At 38.9% G+C, this 26,056-nt stretch overlaps 2 protein-coding genes across 2 annotated transcripts in view; one reads left to right on the forward strand and one right to left on the reverse strand.

The window, feature by feature from the left end:
- Nucleotides 1–21,278, forward strand: part of LOC133146505 (saccharopine dehydrogenase-like oxidoreductase) — a 28,258-nt gene extending 6,980 nt beyond the window's left edge. Inside the window, exons 13-14 of the transcript XR_009711375.1 lie at nucleotides 5,177–5,263; nucleotides 21,225–21,278. The gene's annotated coding sequence lies outside the window, so the exon portion shown is untranslated. The remainder of the gene's footprint in view (nucleotides 1–5,176; nucleotides 5,264–21,224) is intronic.
- snap25a (synaptosome associated protein 25a) lies at nucleotides 228–19,537 on the reverse strand. The gene is made up of 8 exons (XM_061270338.1): nucleotides 19,353–19,537; nucleotides 10,709–10,852; nucleotides 10,051–10,092; nucleotides 7,808–7,856; nucleotides 4,460–4,577; nucleotides 1,430–1,549; nucleotides 1,159–1,303; nucleotides 228–617 (listed from the first exon to the last, which is right to left on the reverse strand). Exons 2-8 carry the CDS (start codon nucleotides 10,778–10,780, stop codon nucleotides 549–551), a joined length of 615 nt encoding a protein of 204 aa, XP_061126322.1. The 5' UTR covers nucleotides 10,781–10,852; nucleotides 19,353–19,537; the 3' UTR covers nucleotides 228–548.
- Nucleotides 21,279–26,056: the final 4,778 nt, after the last annotated feature.

A 26,056-nucleotide genomic window follows, 5' to 3' on the forward strand; every position in this document is an offset into this window, starting at 1 on the left:
GTGTGGCAAAACACGAAAATAAGGAGCATCACAATAGCCTTCATGAAACCGCTTCACTTCGACAATACTGACATACTGGGAAAAAAAAAGAGGAAGAATCAGAACAAACAGCTTGTATCGCATTCTTATATATATATATATATATATATATATATATATATATATATATATATATATATATATATATATATATATATATATATATATATATATATATATATATATATATATATATATATATGTATGTGTCTCGAGAATAAAAACTTCACAGGTGAGCCAGAGCGCCATTAACTCAGCACTATATACAACCTTTGGAAAGAATGATGTACGGAGTATAAGAAATGATCATTTTACGAGGACAATCATCTTGAAAAAGCTCGACAAACAACACACAGAACGACATTTACAATGGGGAGGTGATATGTGCATGTGTGCAAACCGAGAAGGTCAATAGCATATTGAAAGCATGTCCGGCGTCTGATGACGTGCGGCGCCGTACACCGGGGACGGGTCATGCTGGGTGGGGGGTGGGGGGGGGAGCAGGGTGTTTAGCCACTGCCCAGCATCTTTGTGGCCCTCTGGTTGGCCTCATCGATCCTGGTCTTGTTGGAATCAGCCTGGGTGAGTGTAAAGAGCACAGTGCGCGAATCAAGATCCATAAAGGTAGGCTTGTGAGTTACCGTATTTTTCAGAGCATAAGGTGCACCGGTTATAAGGTCTACTCTTATAATTATATTTACTTATATATAACATATACATTTACAAACACTATATACTTTTATATTTTTATATTATCTTATCTTATCATGTGTACTTTTATTATATGTATTATAAGTTTATTTTCTGAAATTTCTCAATATGGGGTGCATTACTGCACATTCGGGGGGGGGGGGGCAAACCAGTACAGCAAATTAGTTAAACATTAACTTCAATTCAACATCCATACATAAGAAACACCTGATTATTAGTAGCTCTATTATTTTTTGAGATTAGTCAAGAATTTTAAGTATGCCTCATAGTCCGAAAAATACGGTAATGGTATTGGAGGTAATGGATAAGATTAGGAAATGTATACAAACAGATTTCATTATTCTGGATCATGTTTGATGAATTTCATATAATTGGGATAAACGTGTTTTCCTCCAGTGTTTTCTTTACCTTATCCATGATCCTGTCGATCTGGCGGTTCTGAGTGTCGATCTCGTTGCCCATGTCCACAGCCATGTGGCGCAAGTTTCCAATGATACCACCCACCTGCTCCAGGTTCTCGTCCATCTCGTTTTCCCGGGCATCATCTGTTACCCTGAAAACCAAAAAATTGACATATATGTGATCTGAAATTTTGGTACCCTACTTCTCTTCAAGCTTAGGATCACCTCGTTATCAAATATTCATCTTGTAAGTGCGAACTATGTTCTGGAATGTTTACCTGCGAATGAAGCCTCCACTGATGGCCATCTGTTCGCGCTCATCCACAACCCGGGCTGGCTGACTGGCCACCACCCCATCCTGGTTGTTCCCCCAGGCCTTGCTGGCACCGCTCTTCATCCTGGCCACCAAAGGCAATGAAGAAGAACAGTTACCAAACATTCTACTAAACCGTGCCATCAACTCCCTCAACCAGGCCGGCTTCCCATTTGTTAATTCAACCAACATAGAGAGCCGTGACTTTGAGGGTGGTTTTATATATCAGTCAATATCAAATTACTTGATTTCATGCAATAGTGGAGACTAGACTAAGTCAAGCAAAGCATAGCAAGCATGGATTGGTAGGGTTTGGAAGGTGCAAGCTTCTGTTTACACAATAGCAATGTGAGTGATACTATCTAGCAAGTGTCGTCTGGAGTTTGGTATTTCACGGCATGCATTTTAACAGCGGCAACCTTTTTCTAATTGCACCTCCATTTTGTTGCACTTAAAAAACAAAACAAAAGAACAATCCCTCCCTTCAGTCCCACAGTTCATTGTCCCAATGTGACAGATAACAGAGGAGACGAGCTCCTGGGAGACAAACAACATAGAGCGTCACATCATTAGAGGAGGGACGACAGTTATGTGGAGAACAGACTAAAAAATAAAAACAAGAAACAAATAAATCCAAGGTCAACATAGTAACACGTGACATTCCGTGTGCTATTCGTGGGAAGCCCCCCCCCCCCCGACACAATCCGACCTCGGTTTTCTGTTCTATCGCCTTTGGAAAAGCTGTGCTGAATTACCAGCGATAACGATATCAATGCTCACCGAAAAGGAAGTGTGTACCCGACAAATAGAGCTGTGCTAACAAGATGCGACATCGGAGTGTCAGTGGGAAATTTGTTGTTACTCTTCAATAGACAAAAGGTCATCACAATAATACTAGCTCTTAAATTGTCATCATTTTTTTAATGAAAATAAAAATGTCTGTAAAGATTTTCTGCCAAATTAAAAAGAACAAATATAGTTTGCAAAAAACAATAGGCGCTCTATTTGCTTCAAATAATGTGGTGGGCAGGATCTGGCATATTAATTATTTTAGCCTCAGTGCCCTGGTTATCTTCGACAAAGTATTGTAAGCGGGAGGGAGAATGCTCAGCCTCCTACTTGACTTTTATTAATAGAACTGGACCGAGTCAAGGCTTCGCTTAGCTGCCAATCCCTGCTGACACACTCTTTCTTTTTGTACTTGTTGTTCTCCATCTGTCTGCTTTTCTTCATCTTCTCCTTTTATTCCAAGATGCACCGGCTTCTTCTCCGTTGTCAAATGGATGCCCTTAACGGGCGTTTATAAATCTGATTCACGGCAATTGAGCTGAGCTGATTGGATTAGCGCTGTGGCAAAACAAAACTACATTTTTCCATTTTATAAACTAAAGTACTGTGACCTGTCTCATAATTAGTTAATTAATTACTCAACCCGGGAGTGGTGCCATTAGAATTTCAATTCTTACTTGAACATCTCAGGAAGTTCTCGAAACAGTTTGAGGAGGAACCTTATTTTTGTTGTTCCAGTATGCATGTGCACCAGTGCACAAAGCAAACTCTATAAAGACATGGTTGGATGAGTTTGGATTGAATGAACTTTTGAACCTTCACTTCAACCCCAACAAACACCTTTAAGCCCATCAGAAGAGCTAGGCCCTCTTGACCAAAATCTCTAATGTCACAAATGTTATTTTGGTTGAATGAACAATCATTTCCCAAAGACAATCTCCTGTAAACTCTTTCCAGTAGAGTGGAGGCAATTATAGCTCTCAAGGTTCTGTCTGTGTAATAGTCAGGCATTATGATATTTTTGTTCATATAGCATTTTCATCTTTCCCTTGTTGAGAACAAGTCATGAACCTATAGCAGTATTTTTGGAAGAATATAATTGTTTGGGGGGTATATTACGGACGCCCCGAGATAGCTTTAGCCCCCCCAGGACCCCCCCAAGAACAAAAACCCTAACGCCGCCAGTGATCCTCTTTCAAACTAATTACCTCCCCAAGCTCTGTATCACTTTTTATATTCTATACAAACCACAAATTTACTTAGTTTGTATTATTGCCAATGTTTTATTTGATATATTTTCTCTTTCTCATCCATGTGATTTTTTTTGTATTGCGCTTTACTACGGGGAAAGTGTTTGTGGAAGCGCTATAAAAATAAAGATGTATTGTATAAATGTACATCATCAATGTCATGATTGCCATCATAATCTTAGCATCATCACGTGCAGCAATGCTAGTGTGAGTTGCATGCATGAGCATTCCAAGGGTCATGCTCGCAAGTCATTCCATGTTATTGTAGTAGTAGTAGTGGGGCGGGTTGTTAACAGGGGGTCCCAAAAATATTTTTTGCCTGCAAAAAAGGTGAGCATCCCGTGAATGTTGAGTGGTGTGGCAGTGGTAAAGATCATGCATATAAGGAGAAGCGCTGTCCTCTGCATTTTGATACCAACGTCACTGAGTTGAAATGACAAAGTCCATGGGGGACTCTGACTCTGGTTTAGCAGTTACCAAAAAAAATAAATTCTTGCTTTTTGGGTTTTGATTCTGAAAAGCAGCTAACGTGCTCATCTGACAAATGTCTCCTCACAAGTACCATCATTTTCGGACTATAAGCCGCACTGGACTATAAGCCGCACCAGATAGAATTTCTGATTCAGTTCAAAATTTGAGTAAAAAGTAGGGGCTTATAGTCCGAAATTTACGGTATATGCGTGTTGGATTATGTTGAATTATGTTGAATTATCTTGAGTTTTGATTGACACTCTAAGAGTGATATTAAATCAACTGCATATATGAATGTGTCTGGGACGGTTTTGGAAATTGGCCTCCCGTGTGTATGAATATGGAAGCCACTGATGCCTTTTTGCAGCTGGAGCAGAGCAGACTAGACGGCCGTAATTCATGCCAGCGGTTTCTGTGTTTCTTATGAAGGAATTGATCATTTTGTAAAGGCAGGCAGGCAAGGCAGGCAGGCAAGCAGCACCTACTTGTTACATGGACAGGAGCAAAGACCACAGAATTTCCCTAGATCGTTCAAATTCTTTTCTGCATCCTTCATGTCCTTATTGATTTGGTCCATTCCCTCCTCGATGCGCTCCAGTTGTTCTGATTAAACGCAAGTCATTTATCCCCCACACAATGAAGCACGAGGAGATAGGGAGAGAGAGCGAGAGAGAGAGAGAGAGAAGACAAAGGAGAGAAGACAATAACTTCAGACACTCACTGTGACGAAAGAAACTAGGAACAAAAATTCAAAATTAAAAAAATTCAAAATAAAAAGAGGAAAAACTGGACGCCACCACATATGCGACAACCTTTGAGGCACGTTGTCAGTACCTACTTGTTACATGGACATATGAAAAGCCCACAGCATTTCCCTAAATCTTTTAAATTTTTCTCGGCTTCCTTCATGTCTTGGTTGATATGGTTCATGCCATCTTCAACACGATCGAGTTGCTCTGGTCAGGACAAAGGGATGACAGTAGTGGAATGAATGTCATTGGCTGATTGGCACAAATATGATTTATGATGAGCAGCAATTGAATATGGGGCTATCATAGGGGAGGGGCACTGAATGTATTGATTGGGTCTGAATTGCATTTTGGGATGTGCTTTCTTGATTAGAGTTAGAGGATCCTCACTTTAATTACAAAGGAAGCAATTTGCTCCTAAAAGCAATCTAACGGCCATTTTTAAATCTACAGAAATTGATCGGGGGGGACAGCACAGGCAGACCGATTCTGAGCTCCGCGTGGATGTTCGAGGAGTTTCATTTATAATTCTATCAACAGGTAAGGAACAGCTTAACTTGACTTCATCTTCATTAAGCTCTCCTGCATAAATGGAAAATAGTTCCCATAGACCCTCCAGTTTTTCCTTTAGAATAAACGGCAAAGAGGAAACCAAAATTAATTTAGTCTGCATTGTGAAGAGCTGTCAAAATGAATCGATTAATCAACAAGTAATCGATTAGTAAATAATAACTACCATTTTATAATCGAGTAATCGTTCCGAGATAATTTTTTACCTCAATTTAGCCAAATCCTCTCATGACAGCCTCTCAACTGTGTTTATTAATAATGGTTGTCATCATTCATGACAGATTATATGTTGTGTTTAATCAAAACAGATAGGGGAATGATTTTGTAATCCACTTTTAATTCAAAATCAAATTTTATATATTATAGTACTCCATTAGATTATGGTATTCGATTAATCGGTAGAATAATCGATTCTAAAAACATTCAATAGTGACATCCCTAATATAGTGTGTCCATGTAGCTATTCTGTAATATACCGTATTTTCCGCCCTATAAGGCGCACCTAAAAACCAAAGATTTTCTCAAAAACCAACAGTGCGCCTTATAGTCCGGTGCGCCTTATATATGGACCAAATTCCTAAATTTAAACTGGCCCAAAGCATTGTGTCATGAAATCAATCATAAATGGCCCGCTGAAGACTATGAATCATGAATCAAAAAGACTATGGATCATTATTTTATGATTATAAAGTCATTTGTTCCGTCTGAAGTTGAAATAAAAAAGATAAAATGGAGAATGATTTGATTTGGATTAAAAATCTGACATGATGCATTAATGGTGCGCCTTATAGTCCGGTGCGCCTTATATAAGGATTAAGTTTTAAAATGGGCCATTCATTGCAGGTGCGCCTTATAGGCCGGAAAATACGGTACTTAATTTTCCTATTATGATGGGATAATTTTAGGGGACCCTTCACTAAAAATCCAATGCTGCCTTCGTTATTTTTTATTTTTATTTTTTTATGCATACTGTATATTGAGCATTTATGGATTTCAAGGTTTTGCTCATGCTGATGTGGATGGCAGTTTGGAGACTATTCATAGCAAAGACTTTCCAGCCTGATTAAAGACATCTTATGAATTATGGAGCATAGTCATCAATTAACGATATTCAGATTTGTAAAATCCCCAGTTGGTACGCAGACGTATAGTATGCGGTACAATCCGTGCATCCGTTTTCTTTACGGCTTGTCCTCATTAAGGTCACGGATGTGCTAGGAGCCTATCCCGGTTAGCGTTGTTGAATGATTCAGTGTTTTGATTTGTAACAGCACAGAGCATGTGATGCTCATTAAAGAGCGTTACAGGCAGTGTAAATGAAAGGCGTTCTGTCGGCCGCTATAAAGGTTTTGCAGACTGCTGACACAAACGGAGGAGGGTCAGAGGACCAAAATGCAATTCATGGTCTTTCCCGGGACACATAAAATGTTGCCTTTCAGGTCCTTCTGCATGCCAGAGCTAAGACATACTTTCACATTCTTTCAAAAAATAGAATTATTCTAGATGCCCTGAAGCAATATATTGTAACTAGGGATTTTACAAAGCAGTGAATGGATTGACTGAGAAGTGGCGGAATATTTTGTCATTACCAGCTAAATCGATCGTATCTTTTCAATCGTTCTTTTTTTTCAATTGTGGAATGTCAATGAACCAAAACCACGAAGAACTCGAAACAAATTCATCTGATATCCCCGTTTAAAGTCATCCTGACACCAAATCAAGTTAAGACACAGGTTTTCGTCATTGTGGTGGTTGGCTCGTATAAACGTGTTTGGCACTTTCAAGATATCAGCTGCTGTCGGTGTGGGCAAATGGAAATAAGCAAAAAGCTCCTGCAAATAGCAACAAAAACATTCAAATAGAATTGCTAAAAGGAAACAAAGGGTTGAAAGAAGCTGGAAATTACAATTCCTTAATGCAAAGAAATGTCAAACAAACCATTCAAAATAAAACCCCTTGGAAATATCATGTAAAATATAGAGAAATTTAATTACTTTGGATTTGTATTCATTCTGCCAATTGGGAGTGAATTATTTTCGACTGGCGAGTACGTTTGAACATACAAACTAGCAAATAATGCTAAAAAAATTTCTTTACTCATAATGCCACGGGGTATTGACCTGAGTAAAATACTTATTTCATTTTAAGTATTTGACCTACATTACAACATGTTTAAAAATTAACTGAGTAAAATGATTTATTTGTGTTTTTTTTTTTTTGTTTTATTGTGGCTGTAGTGCATAATTTCTGTTCGTCATTTTTTCCCATAGTACTTTCAAACATATTTGCCAGTCAAAAATGTTTTTTTTACTCCATTTTGGCAGCTCCAAGCTTCCGTACATTTAAACAAATCAAGCCATCATGTATAAAACAGTAAATCTTTGGCACAAGTAAACAATATTTTCTTGCACATAAATAACAATATGACTTGATGTGACTATAGTTACATAATTTTACCATGTTTGTGTCTACATGACCTCACATTTCATCACCGTTTTTCATTTCCATACTTACCTCCTTGTTCGTCCAACATGACCAAAGTCCTAATGCCGGCATCTTTGCTCTAGTCCCCAGAAGCAGGTAGGCAGCATGATTTGGAAAGGAGGGAAAAAAATAAATGGAGTAGAGATAAGTAATGAGGCTATATCGAGTCGGAAGGTTAATGGGAACTGAAAGATTTTTGCTGCCATAAGCGATTCCCACATTCTATTTTCACCTCACTGCTTCTCACCATTTTTCTTTGCCAGTTTTTAGTGCAAGCTAGGAAATTGCCAATTTTGTACTACGGCTATTTCCCCCTAGGAAGCTCTTTCAAAGTACACAACCTGCTCGCCATTTAGTCTTAAAATGAACAATTTTGACATGCTTTTACTTGGGCGACTGGGGAGTAAGAATGACTGTTGATTGACAGCTTGTAAGCGTTACCATGGTAACCAGAGTCAAAAGTCCACCGTATTTTCCGGACTATAAGGCGCACCTAAAAACCTCAAATTTTCTCAAAAGCCGACAGTGCGCCTTATAGTCCGGTGCGCCTTATATATGGACCAAATTCCTAAATTTAAACTGGCCCGAAGCATTGTGTCATGAAATCAATCATGAGTGGCCCGCTGAAGACTATGAATCATGAATCAAAAAGACTATGGATCATTATTTTGTGATTATAAAGTAATTTGTTGCGTCTGAAGTTGAAATAAAAAAGATAAAATGAGAATGATTTGATTTGGATTAAAAATCTGACATGATGCATTAATGGTGCGCCTTATAGTCCGGTGCGCCGTATATAAGGACAAGGTTTTAAAATGGGCCATTCATTGAAGGTGCGTCTTATAGTCTGGAAAATACGGTACTTGTAATCAACTGTCGAGCATATGATTATAGTGAAACCCGATGTTGTCGTTATTATTATATATTATATTTCATCATCACGTTCCATTAGTACGTTATGCTCGATATGCTATATAAATATTAGTGACTGATGGGTTGGGCTTGCTTAGTAGGTGCTGGAAGGGAGGATACTGAAACCCAATTGTCCGCAAACCTGCTTTCTGCCGGCTTCTTAGAAATCCCGCAACACCGTACCGGTACGCGGCACCTGGCTCGGCCTGATAGGCATAAATGCGATTATACTGTGTCGGTGTTTCTACACACAAATAATCTAACATGCATGAACGCAGCAACCCCCTCCAGCTGCATCCTCAGCAATTTGGGACGAAAGCCACATTGACGTTTGAGAGGCGAGAAGGGAGCAATAAGAAAGGCTGGCGTATAAATGATTCTGTAATTCAGTCTGTCTACAGCCAGGAGAAATCCCAAGGTAGTTGAAATATGTCTCTCGGGGAACACCCGAAATGAGAAGTAATCATGATCCCAAGCAGGCAAAGAAATGGCTGCAATATTCTTGCACATTCTAAGATCTGGTGCGGAGATTAGCATTTTGTTACGCTGCGAACTTAATGACCCCTTGCCTCCAATGTTAGTCATTTTAACATCCAGCTCTGGAAAGCTTCCAATTTATTATCCTACTGTAGAATCCAATAAAACGTTATGATTAGTGTTAGGTGGCATTCCCAGAACAAGTAAATAGTAATGGGCAAGGTTTTTCCCTATAAATCAATAATGTCATAACTGTTCATACACTTAGAAAAAAACCCTGAATCAGCACTTTGTAAACAAAGCATACTTGTCTTCCTGGCAGTGACTGAGCTAGATCAAGGCTATCTCAAGGGGTCCGTAAAACAGGAAAAAAAATGTTTTAAAAACCCAAATAATTCCTCGGAAAACACCGATAAATATCCACTATATCGTCTGCACGGAAAACAGACAAGAATGTGGAGAAAAAATCGTGTAAAAATCAGAAAATACCCAACTTGCATATTTCAGATGGGGCTCAATTGACAAGATGATAAAAAGAACAAAATTTGTGACTGGTTTTGAATTCTTGCTGGTCATAATTAGACCGACGATCAATATGACCTTGAGATCCACATTGGCAACTTGTCAGATCTTCCCTTCTGTTTATGATGCTCTTTATGCCTCCTCATTTTATTCATCCACATCTGCCTACGGTAACTCCTTGTCCTTTCCTCCTAATTTGCCACAGTGTCATTTACCGACCATGAATGTTGCATAAGCCCTTAACTCTACGCACGTATGCTTATTTTTCCTAACGAGAAAACAATTAAAAGACAGTTTATGGATTTACTGCCTCAAGCTGTTAACTCAAGCATAAACACTGGGAACAAAAAGATCGTTTTTACCTCTTCCACCAGCTGCAACATACGACGAGTGCTCTCCAGTGACTGTGGGATGAGAAAACAAAATTATTTGAATTGAATGTATCACTCAGTATGCTGTTCTCCACCATTGCATCAAGAAAAAAAAATGGACGGACGTAGGCTGGTATTTGAAAATAGACGTTTCCTCGGAGTATGCGAAAGCTGAAACTGGTCATCGTGATGATTCGACCATTTTGTCCGTGCCCCATTCTTGGGAGTATTCAATATTCTGCCCATGTTTGTCAGTGTGAGTCATATGTGAATGTGGGGGGAGCGGTGACCTGCTCCAGGCTTTCTCTGAGGCTTTTCTCGTTAGGATGAAACAAACACCCACATTTAGACACTCACAAGGTCAAGCGCATACATGAATATCTGACCTGTGAAATAATCTCAGTCTTTCATGGCAAAATAGAAATTCTGTCCAGTCGTGTCATGTAATCAAGAACATTTGATGAGAGAAATATGATATAGCATTGCCATGGCAACGCTGGATGACCTACTTAGGTTGATGACATTGGTGGACCTTTGCTTGCGTTTTACAATCAGGTCGCTCGGATCTCAAAATTTGGCTCGTATCTCAAAGCAGAATGTCGTCTCTAAACTCGTAAGTTGGTGCCTAATAATAAATGCTTGGTCTCACCTCATCGGCGAGCTGGTCAGCACGTTGTTGCATGTCTGACAGCTCATTGCGCATGTCCGCATCATCTGCCATGGCTGTTGGGTGTGGGGGGTGGAGAGGGTCTCCAACAGGGAAGAATAGATCCTAGAGGGAATCCGGGACAAGCTGAAAGAAAGACAAAATTGTTTTTGTAAGCAGCTGAATCCATCTACAGATGATGGCTGTTCAAAAAAACGGACATATGTGACTTAATATATGAATATTTATTTTGAACGTTGACTTTGGGTGACTCACATTCATTCCGTCATCAGCTACATTTACATGACGGCACATTTGGTCAATCTGCTCATGTCAATGTGATTTATTCAGATGAAAACATTTCAACCTAATCGTCTAAATATTTCTAGTGTCCATAAAAACTGTGAATTTGATCCTTCTTTAAATTCGAACACTTAGACCTACTACGCTACTGTTTCTAAATGTTGGTCATCCTTTATTTTAATATATTTATTTATTTTATTTCAATTTACTCGGAGAGCCAAATCATTTTTGCAATGATAAAAAGTTTGACGATCATTTATATTTACCCTGATGAGGGTCAAAACGTAATAGTTGCAGTTAAGTCGGCTAATCTTACGGCACTTATTAAATTCAAAGTCAAGTCATCATCAAGTGCATCCAGTCTCTATGCTTGGTTGCCACAGTTCCCAATGCTCGGATGTACTGAGGTTAACCAGAAATGGAAGGACTAGCCACAATGAGCACTCACATCACAGACGTGTGCAATTGCTAATTGCCCAATGATATGCATCATGTTTGATTTGTTGCTCTTTTCTTGGACAAAGTATGTTTACTGTATATGTAGATGAAAGGAAGCTGACTGGTTTTCATTTGATTTAATACATAGGTGTCAAACTCAAGGCTCGGGGCCCAGATACGGCCCGCCACATCATTTTATGTGACCCGCAAATTTTGCATCGACTCTGTGTCATGACTAAAATTACAAATTGTCTTCACTTTTTAAAAAAATTGAGATTTTGTTTGCAATTTTTATTACCATTCGTCTTTTCAAAGTCAGTCTGCTTTATTGTCAATTTCTTTACATGTCAAGACACGCAAAGAGATCGAAATTGCGTTTCCTACTAGCCCACTGTGACAAGACATATTACATATTATATATTATATTATTTTCAAAATATTTGAACAGTTTTTCCTAGTCTCTGATTTCAAAACTAGTTATTCATCAGTTTATTTTGTAGCTTATACTAGTCGACGTTGACAATCATAATGGCCCTCCGAGGGAAACTATGACTACAATGCGGCCCACGACAAAAAATGAGTGACCCCCCTGATGTAATATTTACTACTTTGTTCGCAAATGTTGGTGACAGACTTGCAAACTCGTATTACGCCGTCGACATAGAAACGAGGACGCACCTACGCTCCTCTTTCCATTCCATTTTGAATCCTTCCAGATGCTTCCATTTCACAAGCACATCTACGATCATGTGTCTCGTCACCGATATCACAACATAGCAGAGTGTGACTCATTAAAGCCCCCATCTCACAAAATCCATCCATTTGAGTCACATTTCATGACGAGACATCCGAGCCTCCTTTAAATCACTGATAAATCCATCGACCCGTAGATGGTTTGTATGTGCAACTATTTAGGATATTTCAGCTCTCCCCTTGCCCTAATTTCTTTCCCTCGTTCTCGCCTTTCCTCTCGCACTGCTGCGTCGCTCGCCAACAGCAGCCATGTTGCCTTACATAAACCTCAAAAGTGGACAACGCAGCGCTTGGCATCTAAATCGAGGACGATTTACAGCAGACTTCGGAGTCACTTGCCGCGGGGAGACGGATTATCGTCTCCCTCCTGCTTTATGTAAGCGAATTCCAGCAATTAATTTTTAACAGTCCACATTGACCTTTTACTTTATTGGCTCAATTACAAGCGTCACATTTTGCACTGTAGCCTTCCTCAGCAGTTCTTTCCCAGCACTGGAACTTTTTTTTTTTTGGGGGATACTTACGCATATTTATTTCTTTATTTATCTTTTGAAAATTTGACATGAAAATAATCCAATCAATTTATTTCAGTTCATCTGTTCTCGCCCCCCAAAACATCACACATGCTGTCAGCTAATGCTAATCTGTGCGTTTAACAAAAATCAACATTTGCTTCTTTTATGTCTCCCAAAATATTCAAAAATCTGTGATGAATTGACTTCAACGAGGCTTTTATGACTTGAGCATTTACAAAAAACAAAAATTAGTCATTCAACCTCAGAGAATGAAATAAATATTGTACTGAAACCCCATCAATGAACACGTCACTAAAAATCTGTCAAGTGCACTAACTGTGTGCGCGCCTGTGTGCCCATAACAAAAGGTGACGCACTGTTCTCCCCTTGAGTCATCACCTGGCTTCACAAAACACAGATTACGCAGATTCACGGCAATGAATGGTAACCAAGGTGACCCCGAGTCAACAGCGAGGCAATAAAGCCCGAGACACTTCTCGGGAAAAAAAACATGCTCACTTTTATTAAAATACATAACCTGAGTTGTAACCACACAAAGCTATTGGTGCATGTGTGTGTGTGTGTGTCTGTGTGCACCCACATCATTAGTGCCATGTTGCCTCAACGAGGATGTCGGGGTGTGGTTTGCTGATTAGCGGCGGGATTTAATTTACGACACCGACGAAGGGCCTGTAAAAGTGATTTATTGCACGTGCAGCGAGGACCTGACGCTTTAAGGCAATTATTGGATTAAGGCTGAGCACTGCAGGGTTTTAAATAATCACTTCAGCAATACTACCTACAGACAATAAAAAAAAAAGTGGAACAAAACAACATCTAAGGTTTATAAGCACATCCGTTTATCCATCCATCGAGTGTTTTTATGACGTCTGGAGTCACATGGTCACCATGGGAACAATAATTGTACATATGAATATGCCTTTAATTCCACCCATGGTACCAGCCTGTCTAATTACATTGTACAATACTGGCTTTATCATTTACCTCCCTGTTGTACTCTATTATTATTTCATAATCAGATACCTGTAAGCCAGACGGCATTGTAAATCGGACTCCTTTTCAGACACCAAATTAATATCACCCGAATCTCAAAGTGATTAAACACAAAGTATGAAACCCGAGAGCAAAATACTCCAATGTGGTTGCGTTACAATCGTGTTATATATTATATCTATAATTCATATCTATTGAATATTTTGGGTGCTTACATAATCAGTAACAGCCCTCACGTAAGTGCTTTGTGTCAAAAGCATTTTGTTACTGCGCATTATGTCAACATATAATATTAACGCAATGCTATATTTATTTACAAGCCTGACTAATCACCGTGATGTGATATGACACAATACACCTCAGTGTCACTTCAGCTAGAGCTTTCTCTCTCCAGAGAGGCGCTAGCTTGAAGTGCTGTGGCGGCATCCCAGAGGGCTCCTAGACAGAGACTGCCATGCATTAGAGCCCCTGAACCCCCATCTCATATTCATCACAGGCAGAGATGACGATAGGTACATGAGAATAGAGAGAAGTATCAATAGGTGACATTTTGTGATCAATTTAAACCTGTTGCGGTAATATACAGAACTATTCTGGTCCAATGTACAAATGTCATCATTACAAAATAAATATGACAATTTTAACATCTTGGAAGAGAGAGACATATGCAAAAGACTCACTGCATCATTCACCTATTTAGAGGTTCATGCTGAGGCACATATATCACCGTGAAATATTTAAATTGACTTTATGTTACTGAAAAGGTCTAAGGCAGGAGCGTCAAAGTCATTTTTGTCACGGGCTGCATTTTACTCATAGTTTCCGTCGGAGGGCCATTATTGTATACAGTATAGACTACACAACAAACATATAATGAACTATTAAAAACTGTTCAAATATTTTAAAAATATGTATGGTATTAAAAATTGCTAGAAATATTTGTAGTTCTTTAAAAGTGAAGACAATTTGCAATTTTAGTATTAACACATGAAGTCAATGCACCACATAAAATGATGTGGTGGGCCGTATTTAGCCCCCGGGCCTTGGGTTTGACACTTATGGTCTAAGAGAATGACAAGTATGTGCCTGGGAGGTGATGTTGCTTCAATCCTTCAAATGTCGGGAAGGTGGCCCAGATTAGAAAACCACTTGAGCAATTTCTGTTCATGTCTGGAGAGACATGCAAAATGTTCCTCATACGGTATCTTTTGACCCATCTGTAAATAGAAAACGTTCCAAGCGATGCCTCGGCGCTCGTCAGATTTCCTGATGTTTTAGCAAAGCCTTAGCAAAAAATCAATCCGTAATGCCTCAATCGATATTGATGCCTTCCATTACTCCTCTGAAGCAGCTGGGGAAGATGATAAAACACGAATTATTTTGACCTGAGCCAAAAAAAAAAAAAAAGAAGCAAGAAATAATCCACAATCACGCGATTTATATCACAAGTCAACTGGACGGTTTAATTCCCAACCTTCAAGTAGCCAGGCCCCTTTAGAGCCTGTTAAATATTTGAGAAGTCATAAAAACAGACATTAAAAAGCAATTAGGTTTGTTCAGAGGACACCATACCCTACATACACACTTAAAAATATCAAATTACACCTCGACTGTCTTTTTTTTTTAAACGCCTCTAACAGCGGTAAATTGCAATACTGTAAATTCAATCAAGCAAAGAAAATAGCGAAAATTTCGGACTATAAGCCGCACCGGACTATAAGCCCCACTAGCTAAAATTCGTGATTCAGGGTTCAAAATTTGAGGAAAAAGTAGCAGCGTATAGTCTGAAATTTACAGTCCGATTTTTTTTTTTGGGGGGGGGGGGGGTTGTGAATTCTATTTCAAATATAATCAATAACTCAATCATAATAATTTTCTAATGATAACGTTTCTTTGTTACTGTTGAATTTTAACATTTGTCAACTTGTTGGAATAATATTCCTAAGCAAAACTGGAGAAAGGACAGAAAATCGGACGATGACATCACATTGGATCGGCCTCAAACGGGTGCATTGGGATGCCCCCCAGGCAAAGCCAGTCATGGAATTGAAAAGATTTTCAATATTAATGTTAGGTCTAAGTCGAAATGCATTAATTGAAATATTACTCATCATTTAATATTTGAATATACCACTTGATGATGACAGTCACAGCATTTCTTTTGCTACCGGCTAGAGCGAATGGATCTTGCTGTCATCTGTGAATAAGGAAAATAGTTCTAGACAAGTAGAATGTTATCCGCACAGGCTCAGATGTGTTCCTCTCTTCACACCACTGCAGTTCCGGTGCCTTGGGAGCAGCCATTTTGTTTCTCTGTTTTTGTTTACATGCCGAAAGTGTCTGCTAGAGACCGAGAGTCTGTCCTCGGAGGTCTGACTGGACACAGGAAAAAAAAAACAACCTGTCTTTCATCCCGTCTGGACATTTTTGCAGCTTCTCAGCGTTTAGGCTCTTGAAAATGTCTTCAAAAAGAAAATAATTTATAGTTTCTAAACTCAACCGCAACACTTTAGAAAAGTGGCCAGTGGTCAAGTTCTTTACACAAGGGCACTTAAAATTATTTTAAATTGATTTTCATCTCTAGCATACACCTATTTGCTGCTTTCCGTACGTCAGGAGTAAAAATAAAATATTGTATTGATTGTGTAAAAAGAAAAACAATAGCTCTTTTGGTCTCGCCAGTGGAATGCAAAAGAATCAATGACAAGTAACTCTTACAATTAATAATTTACTTACACTGCATATCTAATGCAATTTAATAGCGGTATGGAAACTGCTTTTACAGCAATAGACTGGATGAAAGGCTGACCTCTGCCTCGGTTTGAAAGCAAGTTGCCTTTTTTCCTCTCTCGACAGACAGCATGGTGCACTAGTGTTTGCTGCATCTGCCTCGTAGTTCTGAGATTCAGTGCTCGAATCTCAATTTAGATCCTCCTGTGTGGGAGTTTACATGTCCAGGATACTCAATTTAGATATACAGTAAATTCAGTGAGTGGAAGTAGTATAGAAAAGTGTTTCCCCAAATTTTAGTGCGCCAAAGCACCCATTTTACAAAAGAGAAATTTCACGTCACATTGCCAAAAAAAAAAAAAAATGAAATGATGATCTGAGCCAGTTTAATTGAACACTCAACTGATCTATTTCATGGAAGCCATGAGTCATCCTAGTATGACTAACAACAACAGGAATGTGCGCAGATATTTTTCCGGCAGGTGCTCAAGCCTCCAAAATGACATGAATCACAAAAAATCTGACTAAAAGTTCTGGTGGTATCATGGAATTCTGGTTGGGAATAGATTATATTGCAAATGTCTTTCATTTTAGTTGATTAATTTCACGATGGGTTACTTGCCGATTAATCGACCGATTGGGAACCACCTAACTTTTATTCAAATCTGCGGAATATATATTTTTTGTTATCTGCTAGCTAACAACAGCCAACCTGAGTGGACGTAACAGTGAAATATTTATCAGCATCTCTCATATTGTATTTTATTAAATTGTGCAGCAGTACCTAATATTGTGGCCTTTTTAATATAGAACAACATGCTTATCACCATTTTTTTTTACAATATTAATATTCTTATCTTACAACCACACATTTTAAAAGGATGATCCACTCGTTTTACTATTTATATTTGTCGTTAGGCTACATTTTAAAGCAACCCATCTGCCCTTGCATCCAGGAAACATAATTGTATTGCATGTCATAAAATATTCACCAGCCTGCACCAAAAAGGCATTGCAGCTTCGCAGTCATCTCATATTGACCACCATCCATCATTTTGTTTATACGGGCTTCATTTCAGCGGCGGTACAGTAAGCGCGTAACAGTACCAGAGTGTTTTCTGAGAAGCGAACCCGCGGCGATGATATCAGTGAGTCACCATTCATCTGGCAAGCAGCCCCTTTCTCAATGTGCTCAATCGGCCCACACTCCTCCCATCACCCCTCCCACCCTACTCTTGCTCTCCCTGCAGTTTAAACGCTGCATATCGCAGTCATGACAACCACAGCATCCCCCCCCCCTCCCCCGGGTGAGGGCGTCCTCTTAGGGACATGTTTGGATGCTACTGTTGAATGCTAAGCAAGTGCGACATCAACACACTGTATTTACCCCACAGCCACAGACCACATGAACCACGACAGTGTCAAACGTTCAATCAGCCAGTCACGACATCTGCTTACCCAATGGACAACACCACCTCTCACTTACATAATCAATACAGTAGGAGCCCAACCAAAAACACCTTATTAACATTATATGATTTGATGCGCTAAATTATTGCTATTCGTTGCTAATATCTGATTCAGACTATTTATCCGTCCCCACCATTATACACAAGGCTCACATAAGAATAAGCAAAATAAAACAGTATCTATCTATCTATCTATCTATCTATCTATCTATCTATCTATCTATCTATCTATCTATCTATCTATCTATCTATCTATCTATCTATCTATCTATCTATCTATCTATCTATCTATCTATCTATCTATCTATCTATCTATCTATCTATCTATCTATCTATCTATCTATCTATCTATCTATCTATCTATCTATCTATCTATCTATCTATCTATCTATCTATCTATCTATCTATCTATCTATCTATCTATCTATCTATCTATCTATCTATCTATCTATCTATCTATCTTCCATCCATCCATCCATCCATCCATCCATCCATCCATCCATCCATCCATCCATCCATCCATCCATCCATCCATCCATCCATCCATCCATCCATCCATCCATCCATCCATTCTGCAGGGGCGCACCCTGATCAACACCTATTGCGCACCCTGTAATGCAACAGTGGCCCACGGGTGACCCATAACTTAAGAGATGTGACGTACATGCAGCGATTCTTCTTTTTTTTTTTTTCCCTGCGTGCCTCACGCACCTCAAGCGCAGAGCCGCGTTAATTGACGATGGCAACCCCCCCTCGTGATTGACGGAACACGCGTCGCGGTCTCATTGATGGCGACAAGCGTCAAGGGTGTCACGGCGCACACGCATTCGGAGCTCCTCCACCCACCCTTGCCCCCCTCCTTTCTGTTTCCACGGGCTACCCTTCTCCCATCAACTTCATCATGGCGCACTTTACTATTGCACCTTCACCGCAATCACCTTGTGTGCGCTATATAGTCTCCCCATCTCGCTGTTCATTTTTTCATTAAAAAAATAAATAAAAACGCACCATCTTGATGCGATTAGTTGTCTACCTGCTGCGGATTCCTATGTAGACAACCGCAGGAATGATGTGTAGCTCACCAAAAACATCTGGACACTTCAAATATTTGTCCCACATTTGCGGCGTGCCTCCTCCCCGGTTTGCAATCATGCGTCGCTATCCAAGGTGCTGAAAGAGCGAAAACGCCCACATTTGCATCGACGCATTATTGCGCACCGCATCCATTCAACTCATTGCGCGTTTGCGCTCGGGAGGTTACGCACTGTTTGTTCTTCACACGCTCAAATAAAAATAAATCGAGCATAAATACGTCTTGGTTCCGCTGTCAATCACTGCCGTTCAATCCAGAGCGGATAATTACCAAGTGACATCCAATGCGCAAAGTGTTTGGCGAAGAAAAAGAGAAAACCGGAGCAGACTTACCCGAGCTTGTTGTCGTCGGCCTGCAGTCAGCTTTGGAGGAAATGCGTTCGCTTTTCTTTTTTTTTTTGGACCAGCAGCCCCCCCACCCTCTGTCTGTGCGCGCGCGTGTGTGCGTGTACGTTTGTGTTTGTGTGTTCACGCTGTGACGGCGATGCTGCAAAGGCGCTGCGCCGAGTCTTCCTCACTTCTTCAATGAGGGGAAGCGGTGCAGTTCTCGTCAAAGATGGCGGAGCTTCTGACGTCAGCAGCAGTAGCGTTTAAAAGGAAATAAAGAGGTGTTTTTATTTTTAAATATATTTTTATTTTGGGGGGGTAGATGCACGGAGCATACTTAATATAGACATATGCGAGATGTCATTAAGTACACCTCCATACTCAACCAGTCACACAAATATGTTGCTGTACTTAAATTCAGATATAACTTACTTGAGAACCTTAATTTATGAGTTAATTAATTTCATAATCCATCACTCAATTTACTCATACTTCAAATCAACTTTCCCCGTTGAAATAAATGGAGATACTAACAATTCATTCCAAAACGTCATAAAAACACCACTACAGTGATCCCTCGCTACTTTGCGTTTCGTTTATCGCGGCTTCACTACATCGCGGATTTTTTTTTTTTCAAAATTAAAAAACAATTTAAAAGTCAAAATAAAACTTCTAAATTGAGGAAACCCCTTTAGGACAATGTAGTATTGCTCCAAATGTTTGTTTACATTCCTTTAGAAGTCCGTTTTAGCGTGTTAGCAAGATGGCGAATTAGCATCTTTCCGCTAACTCGTTAGCCTGCCCTGTACTTCTTGTTGGTGACCGTACTTCGCGGATTTCACTTATCGCGGGTGGTTTTAAACGATAAACGAGGGATTACTGTGTTGGCTATTTGTTACTTTGTATTTAATAAAATAGTATATACAATACAAAATACTGTATTGTAAAATACAAATATAACTAGCTTTTTTTTTTTTTACTTTGTTGACAACATTAGTGAAATTATGGGAATATATTTTATATAAAAATTGAGTCAGCTCTTGGTTTTATCCAAGAAGTTCAGTTGACTTTTATTCTGCCGATACAGTTTCGCTTAGTTGTAGTATCTGCCTCAGTCAGCTCCATTTTGTCACACCACACATCAGGGCTGGAAGGAAAGGTCATCCCCATTGAGGGATAAAGACTTCTGTGGAGTGACAACATAAAAACATAGCTCTGCTCTCATACCTGCTAATAAAAACAACGTCCAAGAATGAATTATAAAAGCACACAGAATTGCATCGACAATCTTTTTTTTTTTTTTTGTGCACAGTTCATCAACACTATATTGATTTTTGAATGTGGACTCAACAGCGAGGCAGTGCCCTGCTCCCCTCTTGGCTTCTCCAGTTGCTGTCGCTGCTTGGCACCGTAACAAATGTGTCTTCAATTGCTCTGAAGTGAGCCTGTCTTTTTAAATTAATGCTTATGATAACACAGCATGAAAAATCCATTTGGAAAGAGGAATTAGAAGAGAAGAAATGAGAGGTGGCTCTGTGTGTGCGTGTCTCAGTGTGTTGGTTGGGTGAGTGTGTGGAGAATGGATCTCCAGGATCTACCATTGCTCACTCTCCTTATTACAGTTGGGACCACTATACCATATAATAGACAAATTGTTCATTATGCTTAGCGGGAGAAAATGTGCGGAAATATATTAACGTTAGTTGTTTGGTGTTGCTGTAAACCAAAAATATTAGTGTGTGACATCAAATTATGAATGTCAACTGCAATCAGAGATGACTGATTTAACCTTTTTTTCTTCATGTCAGTTTTACATATCAAATGGATGTATTATTGTTTTTAATTTGGACTTTTTTTTTTGTCTGTTCCACATTTCAGACTGCCATCTTTGTCAAGCAATCTCAAGTCAATTGTTAAAGCAGCATTGCAGATCCAAGGTCAGTAAAGATTTTACACCCACACGTGCTTTAAACATATTATTATAATCCTCGCCCAGTTTGCCAAATAAGATAACAGTTTTGTAAAACCGACCCATAAAACAAAACCAAATTAAAACTTGTATGTTTACCCAATTGTTCAGCCAACATAATTAAAGCAAATGAGTCATTGACTTTTTAAAAAAAGATTCAAACAGCTGCCATTTTGACATACATAGAACAACACCAACATAATTGAAGCAAATGAGTCATTTTAATGTTTTTTTTTTTTTTTTTTTTTTTTTTTTTTAAATATTCAAACAGCTGCCGTTTTGATATACATGGAACAGCACAACATAGAAACAGAACAGAGCTTACAATGATAAATGGAGTTTAGTTGGGGATCTTCTCTGCCTCTGCTGCTGCGGCACAACAATGCAACTCTAAAATCAAACTGGTCTGCAGGCTATTAAAACCCCAATGAAAAACTTCCAAATTTGAACTACAGTAGGGGCGTGAACGATGAACCGCACTACACTTTAGATATCATTATTTAAGAGTTATTACCGTTTATAACTAACAAAGCGGTGAATCCACAGAGATAAATCCAGGCTCATTATTCAGCGAGGAGTAGCTCTCTCTGCTTATTTAAAAATGTGTATAAGATTTTACAAGGTGTGTATAAAAAAGAATTAACTAATTTCTAAACCATTAATAAAAACAAATTCACCAGGGTAGGGAAGGATAGTAGAAAATATAAAGGCTAAAAGGGACACCAAAAACACACATAGAGGCTTAAGGATGAATGCAAGGATGTAAAAAGAGAAAAGAATGGAGAGATAGAGCCAAGCTGCGTGACTTCTTGCGGGGGAGAGTGCTGCAGAAGGAACAGCCTTGCAGTGACTCAGCATGAAAATCTCTCTCTCTCTCTGTCTGTCTGTCTCTCTCTGTCTCTCTCGCTTTCTCAGAACAACAAAACCAAATGCTATAAACACATTAAAAAATATATATAATGTACAGTCTATACAAAATTGATTAATTAAGGTGACAGTATTCTCTTTTATTATAAGCCAATGTACCATCAAAAAAAATAAAAATGGTCAATTCTGTTGTTTTAAGATGTCCAAGGACAGAAATGGTTGTAAAGCGTTAATTGGGTTTGCTAAAATGAGGCTATTTAAAAACATTTTTGCAACATGGTGGACACTAAAATGCTAAGTAGAAAAATATTTTCGTGCTTTTTGCACTTTTCTATTTGTAATTTAAGATGCTGCTTTCACCATAAAAAAAAAATCATACTAATAGAACATTAGATTATGTTAGTTACAAATCTAACGAATAGAAATAGACTTTAGATTTTTTTACTTTGTTTTTCAATATCTTAAAATCTTTTTTTTTTAAATATGTCTTAAATTATTTGACCTTTAAATATGCGTTTTGTGTCTTGCTGTTAAATGTTTTGTTTTGTTCGTAAAAAAAAATATTATTATAGCATAGGACCTGCATTTTCGTGCCGAAACAGTTTGTCTTCATCCCTCCTGTCACAATCGTGCACGTCACCGTCCATTCACCTGCAGGCCAATTGTGTTGTTTCATCTTCTCAAGCTGAAATGTAAGCCAATGAATTTGAACAAAAACATGCGTGAAAAATAACTTTGAATAATCCAACAATTGCCGTATTGAAAGATTCACAATGAGTGACGACGTCAATAAGTGTGCCAATGACGCTTTGGAGTGATGAGAGAAGGAACATTACCGTAATTTTCGGACTATAAACCGCACTGGACTATAAGCCGCACCAGCTAAAACTTGTGATTCCGGGTTCAAAATTTGCAAAAAAAAAGTCGTGGCTTATAGGCCGAAATTTACGGTACTCCAAATCGACCTGCAGCGCAATACCTCAAATTCCTCCATTTGTCTCTCCTCTCCTCTCTTGTCTATTCTAATTTCCTCCTGTTCTGCTCATTTGCACACATTCCCAGCTTTCATTCCTACTTTTGGTTCACTCATAAACCTGTTGGGTGATTAGCAACTCATTCTTTTTAGCTCCTCCTCGCTGTTACATGAGGTGTTACCTATGTAACAGCGAGGAGGAGCTAAAAAGAATTTGTAACGGTGCACTGGCCCAGAATCTAACATCCCTCGTGGCCAGCGCACATTACTGCTGACTGAACTCAAAATGTGCTTACTCTCCAGCTCCCATATGTGCACACAGGCGTGTTTGAAATTGTTCATAAACATGTGTCTGTTTGAATGTTTGAGCAGCTGAGATTTGCCTGCCGCATGACTAGAATCAAGCCTCTTCAGAATAAACACAAAGAAATTGAGTGAAGTTAATTTTATGGCTCAGAGGAGTACAGAAGAGTTGAATGCACCCAAATATAAAAATATACGAGTGAATAGACTTGATAAAGAAACACCATAATGGAATCGGGATCGCTATTATTGCCGTTCAATGACGTTTTATAAAAAAACCTTTCCGGCTTTTCTTCTCCATTTTTTTGTCGTTCTCCTCCTCACAACTTTTTTCTGACCTTGTCGTCTTTCATCTCCTCCATCATAGATCACACACCCCGGGTTGTCCTCCAACTCCCCTTCCCCACTTCTCCTGTCCTCCTTTTTCCTCTTCCTCCTTTTTATCACCCAAGCTTTTTTCTTTCCATGATACATTTCATCAGATTGTACGTCCTCCATATATCACATCCCTTGCTTTTGGATGTGTGAGCACGCCGCGCCGCCATGTGCATGTAAATGCTTCACCTCCGCAAATCCAAAGCGAGAGCGACTCCCTATGCACCTGCCTGTTGCTATGGAAACTGGGGATCCTCTGTGCGTCACCTGTGCCCATGTTTGGTTCGGTTTCCGGCTGCCGTCTATCAAGCTCGCTACACAGTCACTTAATATCATCTCCTGACTATGCATAGTGAATTAATGAGCATTTCTATATGTCAATACTAAACAGCATGATTCATTTTGGACACACAACATTTACATTAACATTAATCACCAGACTGACCTTATTCCGACTAAACCATATTTGTATGACATGCTTACATGAGTTCATCGGGGGAATGTTATATTACACTTCATGTTACATAATATGTTGTATACTCGTTTCTGGACTTAAGCCCATTTACAGAGCGCCATAACATCAATTTCTCTTAAAATATGGTTGAGCACAACTTGCGTTTGGTTCCTCAGTCACCTTGCCTTGGACATGTATCATAAATCTTGTTGCTAAACACGTTTAAACACAAATACAAAGAAGGTCAAAGTTCTTTTTGAGATTGTTAAGGGGTTTTATCACCCAACTAAATCATTCCTAGGTAGAAATGTTACTATATTCATATTTGTCTTTTGACTTCTGATTGCAAATAATGTTTTTCTATAAATCTGTACAGTATTTATATAAAATACTATTTTAAATAGTAATAGTAAATAGTAATTTGTGAGCCCCCACTTCAAAAAAAAAAAAATCAAAATGATTATTTTTGAGAAGTGATAAACTGTGCATCTCTGTTCCAAGTACAACCTGGCTAAACATTGAACTGAACTTTCCTCATCAGGACATAAAATGCATGCTCTATTGGGTTCAAGTCTGGTTATTGACTTAGTCCAGTTTAAATTGATTTAATCATGTCAATTCCAATATTTATTACACAAAAGGTGCTCTGGTCTAGATGTAAATAGTAGACCATGAAACTGAAATTTTGTCTCATATTCATCTTTTGATCCAAATAAATACATTGGCGCTAAACGTATTCATGACAAACAAATTGTAAAGCCCAGCATTTCTAAAAAAAAAAAAAAAAAAAAAATGCAGACAGCTGTAATGTATCCAGCACAATATTTATTGTTTCTGTTTTTGGACGCAAGAATTGGTCTGCTCATCTGAGCCAAGAGCTAGCCGCCTGTGTTTACCACCCAACATTATTGGTCTGGCTATGAAATTCAAATCGATATCCTCATAATAAAAGTCTCAGACCTGCAGCAAATTGGAATCTGTGGCATGGTGAGCTAAAGAAATCTATGAAGGTGCCATAGCTGCTCTAATGAATGATGAATCGCCGCAGCAAACAAACACACACAGGGGGATGCACATTTCGGAACGTCCCCCTGAAACTTTCAGATTCTGAAAGTGTTCATACATTTTTAATTCATAAATAATAAATATTTTGCTGTGGAGGGGGGGGGGGAGGTCTAATATGATTGTTGATAGATAGGATTATATGGCCTTGTATTTACTCATGTAGCAGTTGTGTTGTTCACATGAACAAATAAAGCCCTCACTTTAATTAAATTCCTTTTCTTCCCCCTCTGGAAAATTACAGGGTAGTGTAATTAACTTTTCATCAAGCGATTTGGTTGGCGTTTCCATTATGGTGCATTGGCGGGGACACTGATAACTGCGTGAGTTTACAAAATAGTGTGACATTGCAGCAGCAGGACAGTAAGGAACTCACTTGTTTGCAAAGTTGTTATTTAAGTCAGGCTTAAAAGAAAATACAGAGAAAAATGGAGGCAAATTTATAAAACAATTTTATCTTCTCATATGAAAATATTATTCCCAATACCCCGACTAGTAGCCTGGTCGCTGCGTGGGAGCTATCGGTATATAAAACCAATATAATGCAACAAAACATCAATATTGTAAACAGCATGAAACACACACACATATACACACAAGGTGTGTTCACACGATCCAGTGAGCAGTTTTCGGATGGAATGCTGAGTAAGCGGCGCAGGGTGAGTGCTGGGAGACTGCAGTGCTTTTAGCAGCAACACACACTGATA

This window comes from Syngnathus typhle, linkage group LG22 (assembly GCF_033458585.1).
Source record: "Syngnathus typhle isolate RoL2023-S1 ecotype Sweden linkage group LG22, RoL_Styp_1.0, whole genome shotgun sequence".
Classification (NCBI taxonomy): Eukaryota; Metazoa; Chordata; class Actinopteri; order Syngnathiformes; family Syngnathidae; genus Syngnathus; species Syngnathus typhle.